The sequence below is a fragment of the Dermacentor albipictus genome, chromosome 2 (assembly GCF_038994185.2).
Source record: "Dermacentor albipictus isolate Rhodes 1998 colony chromosome 2, USDA_Dalb.pri_finalv2, whole genome shotgun sequence".
NCBI classification, from domain to species: domain Eukaryota; kingdom Metazoa; phylum Arthropoda; class Arachnida; order Ixodida; family Ixodidae; genus Dermacentor; species Dermacentor albipictus.
Window position 1 is genome coordinate 71,394,676 of NC_091822.1, and position 24,377 is coordinate 71,419,052.

General features: G+C 46.2%; 1 protein-coding gene across 1 annotated transcript in view; it reads right to left on the minus strand.

Annotated features, from left to right (window-relative positions):
* Window positions 1–423: 423 nt before the first annotated feature.
* Window positions 424–24,377, minus strand: part of LOC135908246 (monocarboxylate transporter 12-like) — a 48,155-nt gene continuing 24,201 nt past the window's right edge. The window contains exons 2-6 of the mRNA XM_070532911.1: window positions 20,118–20,388; window positions 16,492–16,635; window positions 7,932–8,274; window positions 7,029–7,561; window positions 424–650 (exon numbers count right to left, since the gene is read on the minus strand). Coding sequence (XP_070389012.1) covers window positions 511–650; window positions 7,029–7,561; window positions 7,932–8,274; window positions 16,492–16,635; window positions 20,118–20,259 — 1,302 coding nt within the window. The 5' untranslated portion in view covers window positions 20,260–20,388 and the 3' untranslated portion in view covers window positions 424–510. The remainder of the gene's footprint in view (window positions 651–7,028; window positions 7,562–7,931; window positions 8,275–16,491; window positions 16,636–20,117; window positions 20,389–24,377) is intronic.

Consider the following 24,377-nt stretch of genomic DNA (forward strand, 5'->3'; position numbering starts at 1 on the left):
AGCCATTTTGCTTCCGAGTAAAGTACTGAGCCTCGTAGTTGAGCGCGTCAGTTCGCAGTATTGGTGCTTCAAAACGAGTTTCACGCAACGGACAGAAAGCATCGGCCGCCCGCAAAGAGCTGGTGGGCGTTTTCCGCGTCTTCAGACCAAGGGCGCGCTAAGCGATCAATTTGAGGCATTCACGCTCTTTTTCGACACCAAAGTATGAGTAAGGCACGAAGAAAATTAAGATTTGTGAACTAAAGTACTGGAGTAATTGTTTGAGGCTTTAGGCATAGCCGGTCCGCATTGCCTGTACCGTAACTCTCCCAGGTGCCCGTTGACATCGGCAAGGCCGAGAGAATCAGCTGAAACGCAAAGAGGTCACACGGCCGGGCAGCAGTATAAACCGCGAATTGTAATTTTACGCTGCAACTCAAGGATGGCAGATTGCTCTTCACGACGTGGGATATGTTGATACCAACGTTGGAACCATGCCACGGCGCTCAGTCGTTCAATGACACCAACTCCTTATGCAAGAGAGTTAACGTCTCTTGTGGTTTTCGTCTGGCAAAAATTGTGTGCCCCGAAGAGAAGAGCCGCAAGAAAGCTGGCAATTCCCAGGAGCCGGTAGTAGTTGTCGTACGATCCTGTTGCATCCCGAAATCGTCCTGCATGCACAGTGAAAACAGTGAATGAATGAATGAATGAATGAATGAATGAATGAATGAATGAATGAATGAATGAATGAATGAATGAATGAATGAATGATGCTTCTTATTGCGGAAAGTCTGGTACATGGCCTCACTATTGAAGGGACTATGAGGTATGGAATCAATAGACCATGGTAAAATAATGCGGAAAATTAGTATTCTTGGGACAATCGTGCAGATATTTTAACTTTGCGTTCGCTATGTTGTGTTCGAGCAGTGCCTACTGTAAATTACAAAAGAGACGGCGCAAATGGGGTCCCTTTCTCGTATACGCCCTCCTTTGGGAATAAAGCAGAAAAGAGAGAAAATCTAACCAATTAAGCCACGTGGGAATAATTTGTTTCGACATTTAGCTAATTCTTTTTGTTACTCACTGGGAGAGCAGGTGCACTATAATATTATAAGGTATACGCGATAAGGTATACTCACAATGGTCTGTGCTAGGACAATAGTGACGATCATGACCGTCAACATTTCTACTGCGTAGTTGACTGATTGATTGGTAGCATTGGACATATTTGCAACTTTCATTGCGAGTGCTTCTATAACATGAATTTGTTTAATGAATATACAGAACTGATGGAAAGCAATCGACAAAGAATTACAGACACAAAGATCTTCACGCAAATGACACCCACCACGCTGGCTTAGCGGCTATGGTGTTCGGCTGCTAAGCACGAGATCTCGAAATTACATCCCGACCGCTTCGCCCGCATTTTGACGGGGGCGAAATGCGAAAACATCCATGTCCCGAGCATAGAATCATGGTAAAGATCTCCAGGTTGTCAAAACTTAGCTGAATTCAACCACTAAAGTGTGCCTCATAAGCAAATCTTACTTTTGGCATGTAAAACCCCAGAATTTAATAGGTTTTTTTTTTCACGAAGTTGACGGACAGTTAGCATCCGCACGCTTGAATAAATGAGCAGCGTAGCAGGCCGTAGGCTGTATTTTATGCAATGTGCAGTTATGTGTTCAGGCAAAGGATAAGTCCATTGAGGAAAACAATTGAATATAAAAATTAGGAATCAAGAACAGCGTAGCTAAAAGGCGGGTACAGGTCGCAATGTTTATTTGCAAACGTCTTGTATTTTCGACGCACATTTTCACTCTTAATCATTCCTCCTCTTCCAAAAGAGAGTGTGACGTCAGGAATAAGCACCTTACATGGCTGCCAACTCTAGGAAAATGTTTCCAGATGCAGGTATTTTAGGGCTTGTCTACGGAAATATAGACATTTTGTTTGCCCAAATCAAGGGACATTCCGCACTGAGGCATCGAAGCAGAGCAACGGCTGAAGGGATGGCATATTTTGATTTCAGCCACTGCAATTTATGTTGTTGATAGCATGCGAACTATCCTTTTTGTTGTACTGCAGTTCACTGAAGGTATTATGGCAAGTAAACGACACAGAGGGGATTCCCTGTACCCTGTAATGACGTACTGTTACTAGGATTTTGCCATTCGTACCTCAAGCTATGCTGTCTACGTCTGTGATCGTTGAATGAATAGCTATGCGCAACCAGCGCAATAACCGTATTCTGTAACACAAAACAACCCAGCACGGCTAATCGGCGTGCACCCTCAAAGATACACCTAGCAGTGAGCACGACCTTGGCCTAGCGCTGAAGAGTCGACTATAAACACGTGTACTAAAATTTTCTGGGAACCGTCTACAGGCAGAACAATCTTCGAATAGTCCCTGTGGTCATGTGTAGTCATGCCATTGGGAGAGTTTTGATTGAGATGAAAGATTAAAATCGTCCGCCTGCTCGCACGCTTCACTGCAGATTTTGTGGGAGAGCGTAAGTTTGATGGTGTTACGTCAGTACCATGAAAAAAAAAAGTATTTAGATGTGTTATATTGTTGTCGTCGAGTGCCACACCGTTTTGACAGTGTTACATTCTCTAAGGGAGGTCCGGCTCTCTACTTCCTCGAAATTTCAATAATGGTCCATGTAATCTTCGTACCTTGCTCTAGGTGAATACAGCTGCGGACAACAATTAAATATACACGTGCCGACGTCTCCTTATGGGGAACATTATTTGCTGAAGCAGGAGACAGGTTTGTAAGAATAAAAACACGCACTGCGAGATAATTCAGGCTTGACTTCAGCGACTTCCTAATTTGAAAATTTTACAAGCGTGGAAATGAACTTGAACAATAAAATTTGGAGGCTCTCTTCATAATACAAAGAAAAGTTTATATTGGCAGAAATTATATTCACAAACCAGTTAACAACTTGAGTTGTCCAAATCTAGGGCTGCCTAGGGATTTTCATATTAAGTTTGGGGGAAAGTGGCTTTGGGAGTTGGCGCCGCTTGACACCTAGGTGGTACGCAGGTAATGCAGGAATGAGGCTTCTCTGCTATTGCCCTGACTTGATGTGCCGGGGAATGTGTGCATGCAGTATTTTGTGGAGCTTTTCATAGTGCATTAATTGCTTTCATTTTTAACTGATCAGAGAACAGCGGCCTTGACTGTTCTCCTTTGAATGTGTAAGACCCCTTTAACAGCATTTTACGCCATAAGACAATTATTCCTACGGAATTATTCATAGTGTACTGCCTTGTGGACTAAGTCTCCATCAAGGTACTTTTTCAGTGACGTGGGCGTTGGACTTAAGCTATGTGCCCCGATGAATTACTCATTCAGTCAAGAATTTACGTATAAAGCTTCTATATGAATTTTTCAATGCAGTGAGCATTATTTGTTGTGTCTGAAACAAAATACGGCACACTCACGTAACAAAATCCAAACTGCTGCGCTCATTTATTTGATCGGAACCTAAATTTAGACGCAGTGCACACATCTGCCTAATCAAAGCTGTTGTCACTGTGTTCATCTTGTGTGCTCGTTTTCAGTGTAGAAAACAGAACTCAGTAATGCACACCTCACGTGCGTGCCCCATAAAGATAGCAGGCAAAGACAGGAGATTTGAATTTCGTGAAGGGATTTTGCGACATGCTTTCTTATTCTTGTATAACAGTCTGCGTGCTTTGTGTTTCCTCCCACTCAGATTCCTGGATCATGGTAGCCCGGCAGGGTGCATAATTTTCACATCACGCGCTGAATTTTCCCCCGTACAATTTCTTCCTACCCACACAAGCATATTGAGAATGAGGGTTTTGCTTCCAAAAGAACCTCCGGCTGGAAGCATAACGTTGGAAATGAACGCCAAAGCAAAGTTCTGAAAACTTGTACAGTTGAAGCGCGGGCAAATTGGTGACTCTGCATCTCGGAGGCATTCCCGGAGCACACAAACCAAAAAATTCCCACCAAGGTCAACTCGATTCGAAAACTGATTAATGCGAAGCGTTATGTTGAGATTCTGGCACTACGCTATTTTTGGTTGTATTGTTGTGATACGTCGCAACCCATGCTTGCCTCAAACGAGATTATTGAAGAGAGGCGCATAATCAGTGACACTTGCGCCTTGCGTCCTGCGAGACATTCCCAGTGGCGCATACCCAGCGGGAGATATCCCATTGGTACATACGCAGGGTCCTTCATTTTCGAGCTTGATATTTTTAGGAATTCCAGGGCTTTTGTTTTTAAAGAGAAAGATCAGGCACCAACTAGTGTTTTGGTCGTTCGTAAAGCTGCAGGTCGAGCTCTTCCTGGTAAACTTCAGAAATTAATAACACAAGAAATACTCACCTTTTTGAACACAAAATAAAACTTTGGTAAAAGCCAAATCCCTCATAGGAGCGTTTATTTATAAAGAAAGCTAGTCGCTAATCATGAATTGAGCTCGTATATACAAATCCTCGTTGGTAGATTTTATTTACATTTGAAAACTTAGCAAACGAAGAAAGACGACGGATTGAGACGTGTTTGGCGATGCGGTATTTAATTCGTTCACTAGACTTCTTTTAACAAAGGAAAAGTGATAGTTCCCATAAGGGCGCTTCGCAAAAGAAGCTATGCTTTGGTTATCTAAGAAGGCCTTGTTGACGAACATTATAAAATTCATTTGAACATGTCTGTGTCCTTACAAGGCCTGTCGGCCTTCAGTCTTCAAAACTTTTCCTGCTTTACTGGTTACACTATCAGCTCTTGCTAAAGAAACGACGGCATACCAACTAGTTGTATGAGCCACTTTTGGTTAAATGTAATGTCGTTGGTTCAATGGTTTCTTCAGGTGACAGCTACCATTCGCATTGCAGAGTGGCAAAGTCAGTGCTGCTTTTCCTTCGTAGCGCATTAGCGCCGTTTTCACTTATGTGGCACCGGGGAAATGCGGAGCCTTGCTCCATTGTAGAATTGAATATAAACGCCGCTCTTATAAAAAAAAGGAACAAGCAATGAGTTTTGGTTTTCTCAAGCCAGGCAGCGCGAATAATGCATAAGCCAGCTCGAGCGTGATCGTTAATCTTAAAGAATACATGCACCCTATTCATAATGTAAAAATATTATAATAGTAGCAAAAGTAAAATTAACAATAATATGATATATACTGACCACGTGCTCATACAAGGCGGGCGCGTTTCATTAGTTTTGTCACACCTGCATTTATTATTATTTTTTACGAAAGCGTAGATTTTGGGGAGAAATAGGGTTTAAGCCATATTTCATAAAACTTAATCGGTGTACAAATGTAGGGAATCCTCGCTTTTTACTCGAAAACGAAGAACCCTACACGTACCCAGTGGCAGATATTCAAGTTGGCGTCAAAGAAGTTCATAGAAAGGCGTCAAATACCCGTGGCACATGCCGACTAGTCTCAGTGGCGCATGATCCCATATTATTATGGTTCACCATCTTCTGGATTGGCCGAGGAAACGTATGCATGCCGGCAAGATACATGTTACAGAAAACAGGGGTGAAATTACACATGAATGATTTGCAGTAAAAACGGGTAGGCTAAGTTAAGGTCAGCGCTGTCACATTCTGGCTGCCCCTTTTAATGCGAAGTGATCTTGTTGAGTGGAGCATGGTTTACACCCTATTTGTTTGTATTAGTTTGCAGGTCCCGAAAGATGGCAGCCTAGAAATGTGGACCGATTCTGAAGGGAAGCTGATTCCACCTTTATAAGCTCCAAGAAATCGTGCCGTTTTTTGTTCGTGCAGAAGCAACTTGTTGGTTTTCGTTTCGTTTAGCCATTTTCCCGGAGAACTTTAATGAACAAAACAATGTTTTTTTTTTATTTCTCCGTTATGGGGAAGAATCGAGTCCACGTCAAACGGTTTCTTCAAGCACAGCTGCCCGACGCTTTAGTGCGCTGCGCCAACAATGGCTTGCCCCAAGTAGCTCTTCACTCCAGCAGTGTTCGACGATCTTAATTGTAATCAAGTCGAGGCCGCTTGTCGCTGTCATGCAGCTCAGACACTCGAGGCCCGCGATGCCCCACTGAAACAATAACGGGTCGCTGAAGTTGAAAGCTACGTCACCTGAAGGGAGCAAACAAATTTGCTTGAATATAATGAAGAATATCTTCAACAACCACTGTGCCATTCCCGCTGCACATACTACCAGCTTGCACAGACGTTACAACTGTGGTCATCGTTTTGCTCCCGAAAATTAAAACCATTCTTGAGAACTGTTATTTTTACCAGACAATAATGCTTCGCGTTCCTTCGTGCACAACTGGAGTTGTGGTTGCCACTGTCTTTTTCTTAGTTTACGAACACCACAAAAATGCTAGGGAAAGGACTGCAAATCTTGAACAGCATGTCAAATGAGAAAAACCTTGAATATTGAATGCTGTCAATCTTATCTTTTCCTCAGGTACCCTTTGCCTTCCAGATGCGCAGTGGGCAATATGCGCCGATATCTTGAGTGCTCCAAGTTTACATTCTTTTTGTGTCTCTCAAGCACTCTTTATAAAAATCTTGTTGATCACCACTAATGTTGCAGTCAAATAAACACAATAAGAATGCACCCTATAATGATTAACGATGCCCTGAGCCCATTTTTATCCTCAGTACATAGCAGTCACGTTTTCTTGATATAGAGGAAGCATGAGAAAAATCTTCATTCAAAATTCTGCCGCAAACTTTCGGAAATCCGCTTTAGTGCCACATGAAAACCACTTTCATTGGTAGTTGTTTAAGCATCCGCCTCCAGTAATATAACAAAAGCAGCATGATACAATAATTAGCGTACTCATTTACCACATCAAAGCTTAGTCTAGCGCTCTTGCATAGCAGGTAGTCTGTACAGTATCACCAATGGTCCTGATGTGAGCACGCCAGCTAGGATGCGAGAATGTTGTAGCAAATGTTATATCACAAAATGCTGTTGATGTACAGCAGTTGGGCAATGAAACCAATCGTGTAGTTTTGTCAGAAAGGTTTTCTCGGGTTAAGCAGCAAGTTCACTGCGCAATTACCTATGATCAGTGGGCTGACCAAAGACACCGGCACCATGGCGACGCCGACGATGCCACTGGAGGCTGCCGTCCTCTCCACTCCCAGGTATTCCGCGAGAAGCACGTACCGGATGCACATGATGTATCCCTGCGCAACTCCCCCCAGTGTTGCTAACGCTGCCACTAGCGCAATGTAAGTCACTTGTGGCATTGCCACCATGCACACACCAAATGCCGCAAAGCTAAACGCGTACAGTGGTCGGCGGGTGAAAGGCACACAGTCGGCTAGCACTGGAACTACGATACGGCCTACGAGTTGGCCTGCTGAATAGAACGTCACCAAATGTTTGGCGTTGCGAAGCTCGAAGCCTTTGTCAACTCCATAATCCACGATTGTCGCCAGGAACTCGACGCAAGTGTAGTCTCCAACAAGGATGGCTCCAAGTAGAACGTAAAATGAAGGCGTGCTGAAGAGGGCCAGGACATGCTTCAAGGTACTGCTCTCAGGCTGGGCCGCTTTGTCCGTTTGATTGGAGCACCATCGGCTTTCTGGGCTGACATAAAAAAATGAGCATCAAGTTTAAATTGATGTGGGATTTAGCGGCGGTTAGGATGGAAAGTAAGGCTGTGGTATTCGCCAAGTTAGATATACTCACGGCAATGCGCTGTGTTGCCGTGCCTACGGTACAGCAGTGATAAAATCCTCCTCCGACGGGTCACTTTGCTATTGTCAGTATATTTACCAGCAAGCGATAATGTCGGGTTAATGTCAACAAAACGTCTACCATAACTTTTCCATAGCCAGCTGCAATAAGCATTCCTCCGCGTAGTTTACTGAGGTCATGACGAGCAGAGTTTATGAGCAGGGTTGAAACAACTTTAAATACTATCTTACTCCAAGCTGTCAAAATAGGATATCAGTACCTTTGGGTAGGTGCGTTGTCATCGCTTGTAGCTCTGTGACTCCGTTCCGTGGAAAGTGCATTTTCGTGAAGTTCGAGGCTCTTTCGTTTGCAGCTGAGTGTGAATGTGGGAGGAATTTTGACCAGCATGACAATCGCGACTGAGTTCATGAGAATTGCCCCGTACAACAACAGTGCTCCAGTCAGGTCGTAGATTTCCACCAGCCCGGCGAGTACGAACTGGCTGACGGCAGCTGACAAACCAAATGCGATGAAAACAAACGACGTTGCGATGGCACGGTACTTGCTGAAATGTAGGAGTGTGTATATGGTCGAGGACGTGAGGAATATTCCATGGCCGAAGCCTGCATGGTAGAACATTTCGTTTTACTCACTGCTCACGCAGTTTTTTCAGGTGAAGAATTTCACATGCTGTGTGATTATCTAGACCTGACAAATCTTAAGAAACACACATGCATCAATGAATCTCTGTTCACAAAAGGAAAACTTCCCACCCGCGCTCTAAACTTGCTTACAAGTAAATAATATTTCTCAGATTTCATATATAAGCGAAAGAAAAATTGCCCTTGCATATTATTCAAAAAGGCACCGGTATTCATAAAGATAATAGGAGGATGTCACAATATGAGAAGGTCATTATCAATAAGGTACGTCGCGTGTTCTTATTGGTTCACTATATTCAAGGCAGGCATGCCACGTTAGATGTTCAGGCTTGGAATTTAACACTAGAAGAAACAAAAATATCCACATGAAAACAACATAGCAAGTAATTTGTTTCGCCCCAGGACTAAAGGAGCCCACATTAACGATAGGCTAAGCCATTATTTCATTTTTCAAGCGCGAGTGATTCATGCCTGTGATTAGTTGCAGCGTAGCTGAACCGTCACTTAGTTCAGGTGTATATTTCTTAGAAAAAATGCAACAGCGAAGCCAGTCTAGCTCTAATGTTTCTGGCGGAAAACCAGTATCCTGCTGTTTAAACAATGGGATGAGAATGTGCGATCCCATCTGTGACGTATCCGGTGGAAGGTCAAAAGAATATCCAGAAATTATTCACCGCGCAATTTTATTTCGCTCTTGTTCAAATAATGCCTTATGTTTCGGGATATTGTCTCAAGATCGTAACACTGCGCATAGCAGCCGTACGATATACTATCATTCCCAGAACGCGTCGACGGCAGCCGCTCATATGGCAACGTTTTTAGGTTACTCAGTCTCGGGGCCTATAAACAAACCAAAACGAAATATTATCCTGTAATTGTGTACTGCTAGAAAGACAGAGCCTGAATAAGAAGCTGTAGAAAAAGTACAAAAAAATACACACATCAAGAATGTCGCTGCCGGGCATTTGCACCTGTAATTGTTAATACGCCCTGAATTTCTTTTCATTTTTTACTTAGCTACAAACATGACAGAATTTTTCTCCTCATGGCAAGAAACTCTATAGCGCTGTCAGTCATCCTACCATAGCACGTAAGTCGATTTACCATAGTACAGGCTCTAATTTTTAGAACGCTTGATGCATCGTTTTTTTGCGAAAGGGCCCAGTGACGTTGTGATTGTAGTGTCTAATTTCGTCATAAGAAGATTTTCGCTAAGAATGGCCGTCTATTTGGTGAAAACGCTAATTGTTCTTCTTAAACTAGTATTTGAACCGCACCGATGGCACCGGCTGTTGGAATCTCAGCGCTGCCACCAGCTGTTGGAACCTCAGTGCTGACACCCGTTGTTACAACCGGACCGTTGGCGCCCGTTGTTGCAAATGGGTCGCAAGCCCCAAGGGTAGCGTTGGCCTGGCGGCCTGGGGCACACTGGAAGCATCCGAAGGTCCCAGCAAAGCATGAGGCGACTGCTAACAGAACAACTTGTTTATCCTAGCATCGTAAAGAGCGGGCGGTCAGGTCGACCGAAGTAGAGAGACGGGAGAGCACGTTACTCAACAGAAGAAATCGGAGCCTCTCTCCTGGCGTCCGGGGGCAGCTGCTCTTATACTCTTGGCGTCGCGGGCAAGAAGGAAGGTCACGGGACGACACCACGTGACAGCGGCGACGGACGGACTGAGAGGCACGTTGGGACAAGGAGGTGACGCATCAGCCGGGCCGGCGCCGGTCAGACCTCCTCGCTTCACACTGGGGGAGCTCCTCTCCCCGGCTGCCGCGCTTTGACAAGCGTGGGCACACACACACACACGCACACACAAAGACACGTGGCACTGAACATGCCGGGACGCGCTCGGCGGGGATGCGTCGCGGCCGCTCCGAACGGGCCAAAATGTCCGCCGCTTTGAACGAAGCCCCGACGTCCGTTGCATCCGCGCCGGCCATATCGCGCGTCGTAAGCGAAACGTAACAGACCGCCCCGCCGGGGGAGGGAGATCCCGATGGTCAGGGGACTGCATCCGCTGTCCGGAGGGATGTCGCTCGATGATGCTCATAACCGAAGTCGGTCGTCCCTCGGCGTTTCTTGAGCGCAGCGCACCGAGAAGGCCTCGTTCTCACGTTCAGGTTCACACAGGACCCTGCAAAGTGACTTCAGGAGAGTTGCCATTTTTGTTCTCTTTCCCAGCAAGCGTTAGAACTGCGCCGAAACTCAGCCGCTCAGTCAGCAAGCACGGCACAACCCTCACTAAGCCATGCCAGGCTCTTTCCCCTTTTATACTGCTGCCTAGTTCCTTACAGTAGTCTATAGCAGCACTCAGAACGCGTCCACAAATCGGAAAATTGCACTAGAAAGCACATCATCACTTTTAAACACTACACAAAAGCAATATGTTAAAAATCCTGCCTCAGGAAGAAAAACATCAATAACAAACAATTTTGAGGCTGATTCCCACGTTAGGGGCTTCGACTTAAGCCATCGGCGTTACCGTTGAGACTACCCTTTTTGTAACGCACCTGAAAGGAATATTGTTGCAAAGCGAGGCTCCAGCGCAGGAGGCGGCCATTTTTGGGAGAGATGGTCTGCAGCCATTGGAGAGGGCAGTGATCCGTCTCAATGATAAACCTCGAGCCGGCTAGGTAGCATGACAATTTCTGAACGGCCCACACGAGACACGCACACTCTTTCTCGGTGGCGCTGTACGCCTGCTCACGACTGGTCAGCTTACGACTAGCATACAGGACGGGGTGTTCTACTTCTCCGTTTTCCCGTTGGCACAGTACAACGCCCATGCCTCGCTCACTAGCATCGCACTGAACAACGAACCCTTTTGTGTAGTCGGGCGATCGTAGCACGGGCTGGCTTGTTAGGGCGCTCTTTAGGGCGCTAAAAGCTCTTTCCTTTGTCCCGTCCCAGACGACTGTTTGCGGCTCTGTCTTTCTTAGAGCATCCGTCAGGGGAGCCGCGATATCGGAGTACCTGGGGATGTACCTCTGATAGTAGCCGGCGACACCTAAGAACGACCGAATATCGGTCTTCGTGCGCGGTTGCGGGAAGTCTCGCACAGCGGCCACCTTTATTTCAGAGGGGCGGCGACGACCTCGACCAATCACGTGACCGAGGTAGACAACCTCGGCCTGTGCTAACTGGCACTTGGGAGCCTTGACTGTCAAGCCCGCTTCGCGCAGGCGGGTTAGCACTGCCCGCAAGTGTGCCAAATGTTCAGACCAGGATGCTTAGAATATCGCTACGTCGTCTAAATACGGTAAAGCGAATTCTTGCTGTCCCCGCAACACTTTGTCCATGAGGCTTGAAAAACAGTATGGCGCGTTCTTCAAACCAAAACTCAACACTTTAGGACGGAATGTTCCCATTGGTGAAATGAACGCCGCATACCTACTAGCCTCTTCTGTAAGTGGAACCTGCCAATAACCCCTGACAAGATCTAGGGTGGAAATAAACTGAGCGCTACTAACTTTCTCAAGGTGCTCCTCGATGTTAGGGATGGGATAAATTTGATCCTTAGTTATGGAATTTAGCCTGCGGTAGTCGACACAAGGACGAGGTTCCTTGCCCGGTACCTCAACTAAAATCAAAGGGGAGGTATAATCACTCTCACCCGCCTCAATAACACCGAGCTGTAGCATCTTCTTTACCTCAGCCTCCATAATATCGTGCTGGCGGGGTGACACCCGGTACGCCTTGGATCATACTGGCTCTGGGGAAGTAAGTTTTATATCATGGGTAAGGACAGAAGTCCTACCAGGCCTCTCAGAGAACTGACCTTGAAACTCTTCTAAGAGCTGGTGTAGTTCGGTTTTCTGCTCAGGCGACAGCGGTGCTTTACTGATTAAGTCACTAATGACTTGATCGGTGTCTTCCCTGTTCGTAACTGAGCCTAGTCCCGGAAGCTCGACCGGAAGCTCTTCGGGAGCGTTTACCATCATACACAATACTGCTTCCCGTTGCTTATAAGGTTTGAGCAGATTACAGTGGTAAACTTGCTGTGCTTTCCGTTTTCCTGGCAGACTCACCACGTAGTTAACGTCCGACAGTTTTTGAACAATTCGTGCTGGGCCCTCCCACTGCACGTCGAGCTTGTTCTTTAGCGATGTGCGCAATATCATGATCTCATCGCCCACCTCGAAACGACGGGCCCTGGCTGTCCGATCATAATAAACTTTGGCCCTCTGCTGGGCCTTTGCCATTGCTTCACCTGACAACTCCTGTGCCCTTCTTAAGCGTTCGAGGAGCTTAAGCACGTACTCCACCACGCCTGGGTCGTCGCCCCTGCCTTCCCACGATTCTCGAAGCATGCGAAGCGGAGACCACAGCGAGCGACCGTACACCAGCTCAGCTGGCGAAAACCCCGTAGCCGCATGCGGCGCGGTCCGTAATGCAAACATCACCCCAGGCAGACACAGCTCCCAGTCAGTTTGATGTTCAAAACACAATGCTCTCAACACGCGCTTCATGGCGGAGTGGAGCTTCTCAACGGAATTCGACTGGGGGTGGTGCACTGAGCTGTGTAACAGCTTTACCCCGCACCTTTCGAGAAAGGCTGTCGTCAAAGCGCTAGTAAACACTGTGCCCTGATCTGATTGGATTTCCGCAGGAAAACCAACTCGCGCAAATATGGACAGTAGTGCATTGACTATCTCAACTGAGCTGAGTTCTTTAAGCGGCACTGCTTCAGGGAACTTTGTCGCTGGGCAGATCACAGTCAAAATGTGTCTGTACCCCGTGGCTGTTACCGGCAGAGGTCCCACTGTATCAATAACGAGCCGTCTAAAAGGCTCCGTAATGATAGGTACATACTTCAACGGCGCCCTCGATTTGTCCCCTGGTTTGCCCACCCGCTGACAGGTGTCGCATGTCTTCACAAAGTGGTCTGCGTCCCGAAAACACCCTGGCCAATAGTAGTCTTGCAAGAGACGGTCCTTAGTTTTCTTAACTCCTAGGTGTCCGGACCACGAACCCCCATGCGACAAGCGCAACAGATCCTGACGATAGCACTGAGGCACGATCAGCTGATCGAATTCCACTCCCCTGCGGTCTATATACTTCCGGTACAGGACCCCACCTCTTTCCACAAAGCGAGCATTTTTCTTGGCGACACCTTCCTTGACAATGCAGCGTATGTTTTCTAGGCTGCCATCCTTCTTTTGCTCGGCTATCAAAGCCGACCGGCTGACTTTTAGCAACCTATTAAGTCCGTCTGACGTAGGCGCGACGAGCAAATCTGCAGATAGCTCTTCTAGCTTTCCCGCATCGGGCATTTCCTCTCCAGTATCTGGTGCCTTCAACGCTACAGGCTCAATTTTATTCAGTTCGGGCGTGCTCTGAATATCAGCTTGCTGCGCCTCTGACCCTTTTTCATCGTTCGACAACGTCGGCCCCGCACTTACCGCCTTTGCAGCGAGCTCCCGAACCTTCGATCTGGTTAAGGCCTGAACGCTAGCCTCACCAAACAAAAGCCCCTTCTCGCGCAGGAGGTGATCGGACCTGTTCGAAAATAGGTACGGGTACTGGGGGGGCAGCATAGATGACACTGCCGCCTCCGTCTCAAGTGCTCCGAAAGGACCTTCAATAAGCACTTTTGCTACGGGCAGACACACGCTATGAGCTTCCACGGCTTGTTTGATCCATGCGCACTCGCCCGTGAACATATCGGGTTCTACGTAAGAGGGGTGAACTACATCCATCGTAGCTGCGGAATCGCGAAGCACTCGGCACTCTTTCCCGTTCACGAGGAGGTCTCGCATGTAAGGCTCGAGAAGCTTCATGTTCTCGTCAGTGCTGCATAATGACAAAAACACGACTTTTGTTTTTGTTTCCGGACACTGCGCCGAAAAGTGACCCGGCTTCTAGCACGTATAACACACGCGCGCTTGCCTCGCCTCGAACCGCTTTCTGCGTTCGGCTTCGGCTGCCGCCGTCTCCTTACGTTCGGTCGGACTGCTTTCACTCGCGTCCGCACTACGTGTGTCCCCCTTTGCTCTCATGGGCGTGAACTTCGGCCTCTCAAACTTGGAGCCAAATTCACCCTTTTGACCATCCTTAGCTCCGCGAGCCCGACGCGTCACAAACTCTTCGGCTAGCTCAGCGGCTCTAGCCACCGTACTAACGTCTGGCCTATCCAAGACCCAGTAGCGCACGTTCTCAGGTAACCGACTATAAAACTGTTCTAGCCCGAAACACTGCAGAACTTTCTCGTGGTCACCAAACGCTTTCTCTTCTTTGAGCCACTCCTGCATGTTTGACGTTAGCCTGTAGGCAAACTCTGTATATGACTCACTTTTGCCTTTCTCATTTTCTCGAAACTTCCGACGGAACGCCTCCGCGGACAGCCTGTACTTTTTTAGCAGACTCGATTTCACTTGGTCGAAATCCTCTGCCTCCTCTCTATTCAAGCGAGCGACTACGTCGGCCGCCTCGCCGGGTAACAAAGTGAGCAAGCGCTGTGGCCACGTTTCCCGAGAGAACCCCTGCTTCTCGCACGTTCGCTCAAAGTTAACCAGGAACAAACCAATGTCCTCTCCAAGCTTAAACGGCCGCATCAGGTCAGTCATTTTAAACAATACTCGTTCTCCTGCACCGTGTGCCTGACTTCCATTACGAGCGCGTTCCATCTCTACCTCGAGACGCTTCATTTCCAAAGCGTGGTCGCGCTCTCTTTCTTTCTCTTGTTGCTCTCGTTCTATCTGTTCTTTACGTTCACGCTCATCTTTCTCTTGTTGCTCTCGTTCTATCTGTTGTTTACGTTCACGCTCATCTTTCTCTTGTTGCTCTCGTTCTATCTGTTGTTTACGTTCACGCTCATCTTTCTCTTGTTGCTCTCTAAGTTCGCGTTCCTGTCTTTTTGCCGTCTCCCTCTCCTTAATGGTCTCAAGGCATTCCGACAGCTCGTCATCCTCAGCTCCTAACTGAAGAATAGCCCTTAGGAGTTCTGGTTTTCTGAGTTTGTCTGAGACATCCAGACCCAACTCTCTTGCAAGCTCCAACAATTTCGGTTTGCGCAACGACTTCAAATCCATGGCTGCTCTGAATGCTGCTTTCTCTACTGCCTACTATTGTCTTGCCGCAAACTAACCCGGAAGCAACGACAACCACAATTACCAGCTCTGTTTCTAACACTAACAAAAGCCTGGCAAAACTCAGAAGAAGAAAGTCCCGCACTCACCAAACCTCGCAGCCAAGAATTCAGCGCAGTCGTTCCGCTGCAGGCAACCAGTCATCACACAGGGCTCGTTGCACTGCTCCCGGATGGTCGTTGTGCTGCTCAGCATACAGTCAACCGCATATCTTCGCTGCTGGCCTCCGTTGTCGCGATCTCACCGCTGGCAACCAGCTATTTGAACCGCACCGATGGCACCGGCTGTTGGAATCTCAGCGCTGCCACCAGCTGTTGGAACCTCAGTGCTGACACCCGTTGTTACAACCGGTCCGGTTGTAACAACGGGCGCCAGTTCTTGGCGCCCGTTGTTGCAAATGGGTCGCAAGCCCCAAGGGTAGCGTTGGCCTGGCGGCCTGGGGCACACTGGAAGCATCCGAAGGTCCCAGCAAAGCATGAGGCGACTGCTAACAGAACAACTTGTTTATTCTAGCATCGTAAAGAGCGGGCGGTCAGGTCGACCGAAGTAGAGAGACGGGAGAGCACGTTACTCAACAGAAGAAATCGGAGCCTCTCTCCTGGCGTCCGGGGGCAGCTGCTCTTATACTCTTGGCGTCGCGGGCAAGAAGGAAGGTCACGGGACGACACCACGTGACAGCGGCGACGGACGGACTGAGAGACACGTTGGGACAAGGAGGTGACGCATCAGCCGGGCCGGCGCCGGTCAGACCTCCTCGCTTCACACTGGGGGAGCTCCTCTCCCCGGCTGCCGCGCTTTGACAAGCATGGGCACACACACACACACGCACACACAAAGACACGTGGCACTGAACATGCCGGGACGCGCTCGGCGGGGATGCGTCGCGGCCGCTCCGAACGGGCCAAAATGTCCGCCGCTTTGAACGAAGCCCCGACGTCCGTTGCATCCGCGCCGGCCATATCGCGCGTCGTAGGCAAAACGTAACACTAGGTAATGGGCCATACGATATGTGCACAGTATCACTAAAGAATGCTTGTATTATGAACAGGGACTCATTGTCGGAAGGATGTAAATGAGAGACCTGCTTACCGTGCATCACGCCGAATGTTATTGTCATCCAGAACAGGTTAGGAGCAAAAGCAGACAATATAAATGCCACCGATGTGAGAATCGTGCTGCATAACACAATGTAGTACGTCTTGATGCGCCGTTGAAGGGCATATACGACCAATCCTGGGAATGAAGAGACCTTACCTGTCATCTTTATTCAGTGCCTTAAGTTTACGCCCATCAGACTATGCACTGCCAACTATATAAATATTCAATTAGGAATAACGATCCTACGCCTTGGGGTGCAACATCATGTGAAGATTGATGTGCTTGTTGCGTTATTTTTGTTCACGTTAAGGTATACATAAAAGAAATAGAAGTAGTAACGAATAATCAAGAAGGACGCGACGAAGTACGAGTTCTGACAGAACTACTCAAGTTTCTTCAGCATGGAAGAGCACACAACACTACTGAGTTTATTCCTTGGCGCGCCTTCCAGAACTCGCAACTCATCGCATGGCAGTTATACTTCAATAGCAATGCCTAATTGCGCATAAAGGTGGGGATCACTCTCATTGCTTGTCGTTACAGTATTTTACGCGCGCCATCTCCCTTCGCAAATATTAAACACTTTTTTTTGTCATGTGTTGTGTATTTGTTAAAACTGCGGTACAAATTGTAGAACCTCTTGCACGAGGGATCGTTATAAAGTTGTATGCTTTCGCTCTGTCTAGTGGACTGCACTGTGGCAACACAGTTTGCTTCACAGTATGCGGAACTTAATCAGTGGGCCATCGCAAGTATAGAGCGGTGTCCTTTGCGCAGTACTGACAGCCAACGTGCAGAGTGATATCGGCGATAGGTTACGAGAGGTAAGAGGCACGGAACGCCTCTGAATTCTGGTGATTGCCCATGCTCATTTGCATCATGTGGTATCATTCGTACAAGCGACCAGTGAAACCAACCGCATAGCGCAAGCCATCGTACCAACGGCAAGTCTATTTCACAAAACCTGCCCGAAGGAAATCGCCTCCAACTCTTGGCAAGAAACATACAACGCGAACACATATGGTGGCTTAGTGCACCTGTGAAAACGTGATTGGGGTAGTGGGGTGGGAAGAAAGCCACTTACTGCTTTGAGTGAAAGGGGTAACGTTAACTTTGAGCTCTTGTCCAACCTGTACAGCAAGCAAATTAACTCATGATTTCACTCCCTCAAGCTCATTTATGCCAACATTGACCGGTTAAATCTGGAGCGAAATGAGCACAGCTGAGTTCTAGGTGTTGCGAATCTGAGTCGCAGTGAATCGAAGTTTGCTGGAAAGGGTATGAGTGCGACTGTAAACAAATTAAAATTTGAGCATATGCGAGCTGGAGAGAGTGCAAGCAAGCATGAGTTACGATGCGATTCTAATAGTTTTTAGGCCCAGGCGGCTGCATTTCAGACGAGATCCGCGTACTCCATCATGAAACTAACTGTATGTCCACTAAACAAGGTTCTCTTGAAGTAGTAAGTTGAATTGAACGCACTTTAATGAACTGCTCTCTACTGAACAAAATTTCAGAAATCATTGTGCCAGGTTATTCAGGAACTTGTGCAAGCACATTGGTCTGCGAAGGTCATACATAATATTCCTTATGGCAGTTTATTTAAACGTTGTCTGTTTTCTACAGTGTTCGCAATCTTTTTCTCCCCGTGGACTGCACCCTGAAAAGACCACTGATGCACTAAAAGCAGTAACACCTCCCGCGGGCTCAGGCTGCTCACAATTTGCAGTGTAAAACACACAGTGGTGATGTTATTATAATTTTTGACAAGCAATCGGCGTCCTTCTGACAAGACGTTTCTGTTCTCGCAAACAAAAGGAGAATGAAAAAAATCAAGAATACCACTTGAAACAAAAGTGGCACTTTCTCCTGAAATGTGAATAATTGATTGCGATAGCCAATTATGAGGCAGCTATACGAAATAAAGTTCATAGTTTCATCTAAACATTCGCCTACAATAAAGGAAAAGGACGTCATCACGCGCGCACAGGCAAACATGAACACATCTAAATCGATGACCTGGGACATTGGCTTATAGAGCGCGGGCGTGATGAAGACTGGCAGCAGCGGCGAGCAAATTGCCTGTCGTGCGGCCACTAGCGCCAGTGCGAACTTAGTGCGCGAGCACATAGTGCTCACGAAGCCATAAGCTATATTGGGTCGCCTAAATTTCGAACCCACCGCAGATTACCTTCAAGACAGGGGGCGGCAGGCCACACTCAGCCACCGCAGCGCTAGTTGAAGAGAAGCTGCACAATAAATAACTTAAGCCTCTTGCATCCCCTCCACTCCTGGCGCGCGCACCTCCCCTCTCCCCCCGTTGCGCGCGCGAGAATACGCCGCCGCATTAAGCCGACATCCTTCTTGGCTCACCCTCGCAAGTATCCCTCGCGCCTACAGCGCACGGCAGCGATGTTATCTCACTTGGACCCTATATGGAACATCGCGGCGATGACGGCTGAAATTCGCCTGCAGTGTCAATGTAATTGTGATGGCAATATTAGCTAATTTCGACTGGCCGCCTTGAGAAGCACTCTATGGCGTTCGCCTTGCATAATGACGGCCTCCCGTCATTTCGATGGTTAAGTGCTTGGAAATGAAGCGACCAGGATATTTTCACCTATTTATTGTGCCATATTTTACAATGTAGTCATGAGTTTGCGATTCCGAGTCAGTCGGTAATTACATGAGTCTGAGTTAATTTCATCACACATTTCTCTAAGACTGTAAGTCAGATGTCGAAGTCAGAATTCCTATGTTTGTCTGAAATTATTAACTCAAATTCAGCCTGTGCTGATGAAAGACGGAGCGTGAGTCGGTAACTCTGTGGATATGAATTAGCCTTAGTCATTTTCCACATTTGGAAGATCTCAAAATGAAGCATGTAAACACAACATGAAAAAAAAACGGCTTTGTGTTTCTGTTACTTAAGGAACGTTCCCATTTTTTTTGGTGCTCTGAATGTTTCTCAAGCCAAAAAGCCCAGCTCTGTACCCTAACTAGATTCTGAATTAGCATGCGTCCTTGAGCCCTTGAGTCGGAGTTGACCTTCCGGAGTGCCATTTTCATTAGTCGAGGCCAGACTGAGTTCGTCGGGTTAGGATTTTGGTGACTCCAAGCAAGCCAGACTTCATTACATTTGGGCGAGTGCGCGAGCGGATGGGTCGACTAAGCTTTAATAATTTAAAGAGGAAAAGAACTGCGACTTCAGACGGGACGTAAGACGAAGGAGTGGACAGGGCGAGTGGTAACTAGCAACTGTTGCTATTTTCTGCTAGTCCTCTCCACTCCTCCGTCTTACGTCCCGTCTGAATGCACGGTTCTTTTCCTCTTTAAGCATGTCGGACCGACTGGCCCAATGTTCCCACCTCTTGAAGCTTTATTATGGTGAGTTACTAAGGGTTCCGACCAACGCCGAAGAAGCGTATCGATTTTCAATGCATGAATGGCTCTGCCAAATTGAGGCTATCAATTTAGAAATTATAGTAGATACCTCATCATAGAAAGATGTAGATAGTGAAGTGATTGGATATTGCGTAAGAACGTCTCATGAAGTAGTGTAACACAGCGAGAAACACACCTTAATAAATACAAGTAGGGCCCAGCTACGTAAATACCTGAAAGATGGCTTAGTATAGCAGCGATGGTTTTTGGCCATGAAGCCATTTCCCTCGTTGTGTCGAACTTTTCCACGAAATACACGAGGAGGAGACCGGACCATGACCAGGGCATGCAAACCAGAAATGCAGCTGCAGCCATTGTAACAGGCACCGTCCAGCAGCCATCCGTGTCGGTTGTTCCACACCCTTGATCAGAACAACGTTGTGGAGCAAGGGTCGAGTGGTTTTTCTCACATCTGCCTTTTAACGGGAATGAAAGATCATGCGACTGCAAAAGAAGGTTTCCGATATATTATTATCTAGTAGATTTTCGTAAACATTTGTCAATCTAATACAGCATGGAAGGTAAAAAAAGGTGTAGTTTGTTTCGAACGCCTTTATTCTGCTTAAAGAACTTAGCGTCTTGCATTTACCAGCGGTACGCTGAAACTGGCTCGTGCAAAAGCTGCCATGAATACTCATGTCGTGGAGAGGTGGTATGGGAGCACGAAGACGATGCCAAGACGCTTTTGTCTGATTGACGCTATTTTCACAGCAACTCTGACGCATCAGCAATTGGCAGGTAGCATTTGATGATTATATCTGAACGTAATATATTTAGTGTCAGTTAAATTATCCATGTCGTCTTTCTTTCGTTACCCAGAGCCCCTCGACGTATTCTAGAAGCATTTAGATTTCACCCACCCGTTTTCTTTAGGAAGCCATGAACAAAATTTTCAAGGCATGTGTGTGAGAACTACAAAATCTCTCTCTCCATATATATATATATATATATATATATATATATATATATATATATATATATATATATATATATATATGTGTGTGTGTGTGTGTGTGTGTGTGTCTATTATACGAGAGAAAAAGCAAACCGAGGGGCTTGATTTTTGTTAATCGTGAAGTCTGATCCTCTAAAACTAACCGACAATGAAGCCAAGAAAAGCCGTGGGAAAATTAGCAGTAGTTGCAACATAAATTCGGAAAATGATGAAAGGGGCAAAGAAAATGGACGAAAAGATAACGTTCCCCCAGTGGGAGCCGAAACCCACGACGTCTGCATTGCGCGTGCATTGCATTGCTAGTTGTGTTACGGCGTGGGCTATCAATGCAACCACTACCTTAGGTGTATATGTATACTATATCTAACCCTGGCCACCGTCCCTGAGAGCCATGGTGGGTGGACGTGGAACTGCCTTACTCTGTGGGTGGGGCTCCTAGCAGGGCATGTTTTCTATTCGTCCAATTTCATCTCCCTTTCCTTCATTATTTTCTAGATTTCATTCACAAGCACAACTGGCTTCATATGATGTTGGTTTTATATGTATATATATTCTTGATGAAGGCCGGACCCTGGCCAAAACGTCAGAAAAGTCCTGGTACTTTTACATATACTTCTGTTCTTAGAATTATTTCTGCGCCGGATGCTTCGCTGCTATGCTCGCAATTCTTGGAACGTTATTAGCATCAAATAACACTTTTTTTGATGGTCGAGACCCAACATTTCTCTTTCGCAAAGACCAAACATAAAGGGGAAATATGAGCGCATCCAGTTTCAGTAATCGCAAATATAACTATGGGCTCCCGCTTTTGAGTTTCTCAGCAATATGCTCTTAGCCTGGCAACATTCATTCAAGGTGCACATTCTCTATTTTTGCCGACTTCTAAAATAAAGGCAACGTCTTCACCATTGCTTATTGTAACTGCTAGTAAATCTGCACACTAATGTGTCATGACTACGACATAATTATTTCAGCAGGGGCTGCTCAGAAAGTTCCGATAATGTGACGTTGAGTAAAAGTTCACAATGTCTTTGGGTATGTCTCAATAATTTGACGTATCACAGAAACTTATCCTGTAAACGTAAGAAATCTTATAATTCCCTCAACTTCCAAGCAATGCACTCAGGTCATTAAAAAAAAAGTTGTAACTGCTTCAAGCTGACATGTATATGACAAGACTAATCGTAACACGCAGGTTAATTTGAAAAGCATGGTCGTTTCGCATGCGCAGGTAGCACGAATTAGCATATAATTTACTAGGCACCAATGAGTCAAGTGTTGTGAAAATGAGACATTCTGCTGGAACAAAAGCAGAAGCAATCTAATTGCTTGATGCATAATGAAATTCAAGAGTGACGTGTGACGGCTCGGGATGTATGACAAGTTCAACATACGTGACAGGATTTCTTACAAGTGTCGATCAATATGTCTTGACCTCTTGCCTGTTTATGAGCAAGATGCGCCGACTCTGTGAGCGCAACCACATATCATTCCACTTGACTTTCTACATCGAATTATTGTGGTGAGCTAATGAATAGGGTGGTGCGCATGCAAGAGACCTCTGTTACGCGACTTTTCGCAATAAATTACGCATAATCTATCCATGATCATTCAGAAATGTTACCTTCTTTACATTGCGAAGGAAACTTGCACTTGAGGTGAAAAAAAAGACAGATTGATACAATAAGCAACAAACCGAATACGGAACGAATGCTGGCTGCATATAAATCATGTCCCTTCTGATCATTTGCTTCCTCACGGTGCTGGTTCTAGTCACGTACGAATCAGCTTCGATATGCACCACGTGTGAGAATATTTGTACTCAACTGTATTCAAACAATTAATGAGCCAAATATGTACCATGTCTTTATGTCACATTTTACAATCGTGCAGTGCAACTTCATCAAGCATGTATATCACCACGGACAACATATACAAGTTTTACTACTACATAGAGACTGCGAGCTACGTCTGAGCACTGCCTTGCTATAGAAAATTTGTGGTGACTTAGGACACATAGAGCTGTTATGTAACTATGATCTATATGCAGTACACAATTTTTCTATGATACTGATGATGATATTTTAACTATGAGAGTGTGCGAAATAAGATAAACTAGACACGCCAAAATTTGTGAACGCACTATATTAAAATCGACGAAAGTGCCAGTTAAGCAGGCCATAGTACCTCCCAAAAGGCGCAACCTCAATTGCGCTGGCAAATTAGGAGGCATCTATATGAAAAAGGATAGTAGTTTTATTGGTAGTATAAATTTGTAAACATTCTCTTATTATATAAATTAACAAGCATGGTATATTGATGCACGAAAAACCATTTTAGCTCTCTCTTCCTGCCTCACTCTTAGTAAAAATGGGTCAAAAGTGACTCACAGCAAGTTTACTCTTTTTTTGTTTGGTAAGACCTTTTTCTGCGTCAGTAGAGCCACAAAATAATGACCAACAGTTCAGCATGAGTCAGTTGACTCCCGATGGCTTGCTAATAGTAACCGTGAAAGCTCGCGACTCCTTTGTGACTCGAGATGAGTCCTGGCTATAGAAAGACGATGATGTAAGAGAAGAAATACGAAATAATTTCGTCTGGCTTTATGCTTGCTTCTGGCTTAGGCAGACTTTCTGAGTTGATGTTCTGGTTGTAATGCAGTGTCTCACTCTTTTGTTCCTGTTATGTGCTAGCAGATTCAATGATTTCGAACTCTATATATTGATTTTCCTTGACGACTTTTATTAATATCCCACACGCTTAAGCGCTATATGGTTTCCTGTGCTGAGGGAGACCTGGATTTGTCACACTGAATTCTGATCACAAGTAAACTCCAAAGAAAATTAGCTATTAAACAGAACACAGCAACGAGACAACGCGGAACAAACTACGCTCAGGAAACGTACTCAACAGTGCCAATTGTAAATGTAGTTCCGCGAAGTAATATTACATCTTTGGGGTTTTCATGCCATAACAAAGATCTAACTACAAGACACACGGTAAAGGCAAAATGCAGATTAATTTTCAGCAGCTCAGCTTCTTTAATGTTCACGAACTGGGCGCTACACGGGCGTCCTTGCATTCTGCCCCAACTAGAATGCGGTCGCTGCGGTTGCGATTGCAGCCGCGACTTCGAGCTCAGGAGCGTAACAGCTGAGCCACTGCACCACCGCGGTACCTATCGTACCGCCACCAGAAAGAACCCTTAGCGTACGCAACATGGCTTTCGAGCCACTTTAGAAATATAAAAATTAAAAATGTCGCAATTTCGCCTTAAAGGCGAAGCTTTTTATAGTCATAGCAATGTATTAGACAACTAAACGAAGCAAAGTACGCACATTGATGGGTTGTAAAAATTGCAGTACACATTCACTTACTAATTCAATTAGCAGCCACGGGGCCACGTGCGCACGCGCAAAGATGAGCAGATATTACTCGGAAACCGTCGCGAGCACTCGCTCTCAAAGCGTGGGCTTGA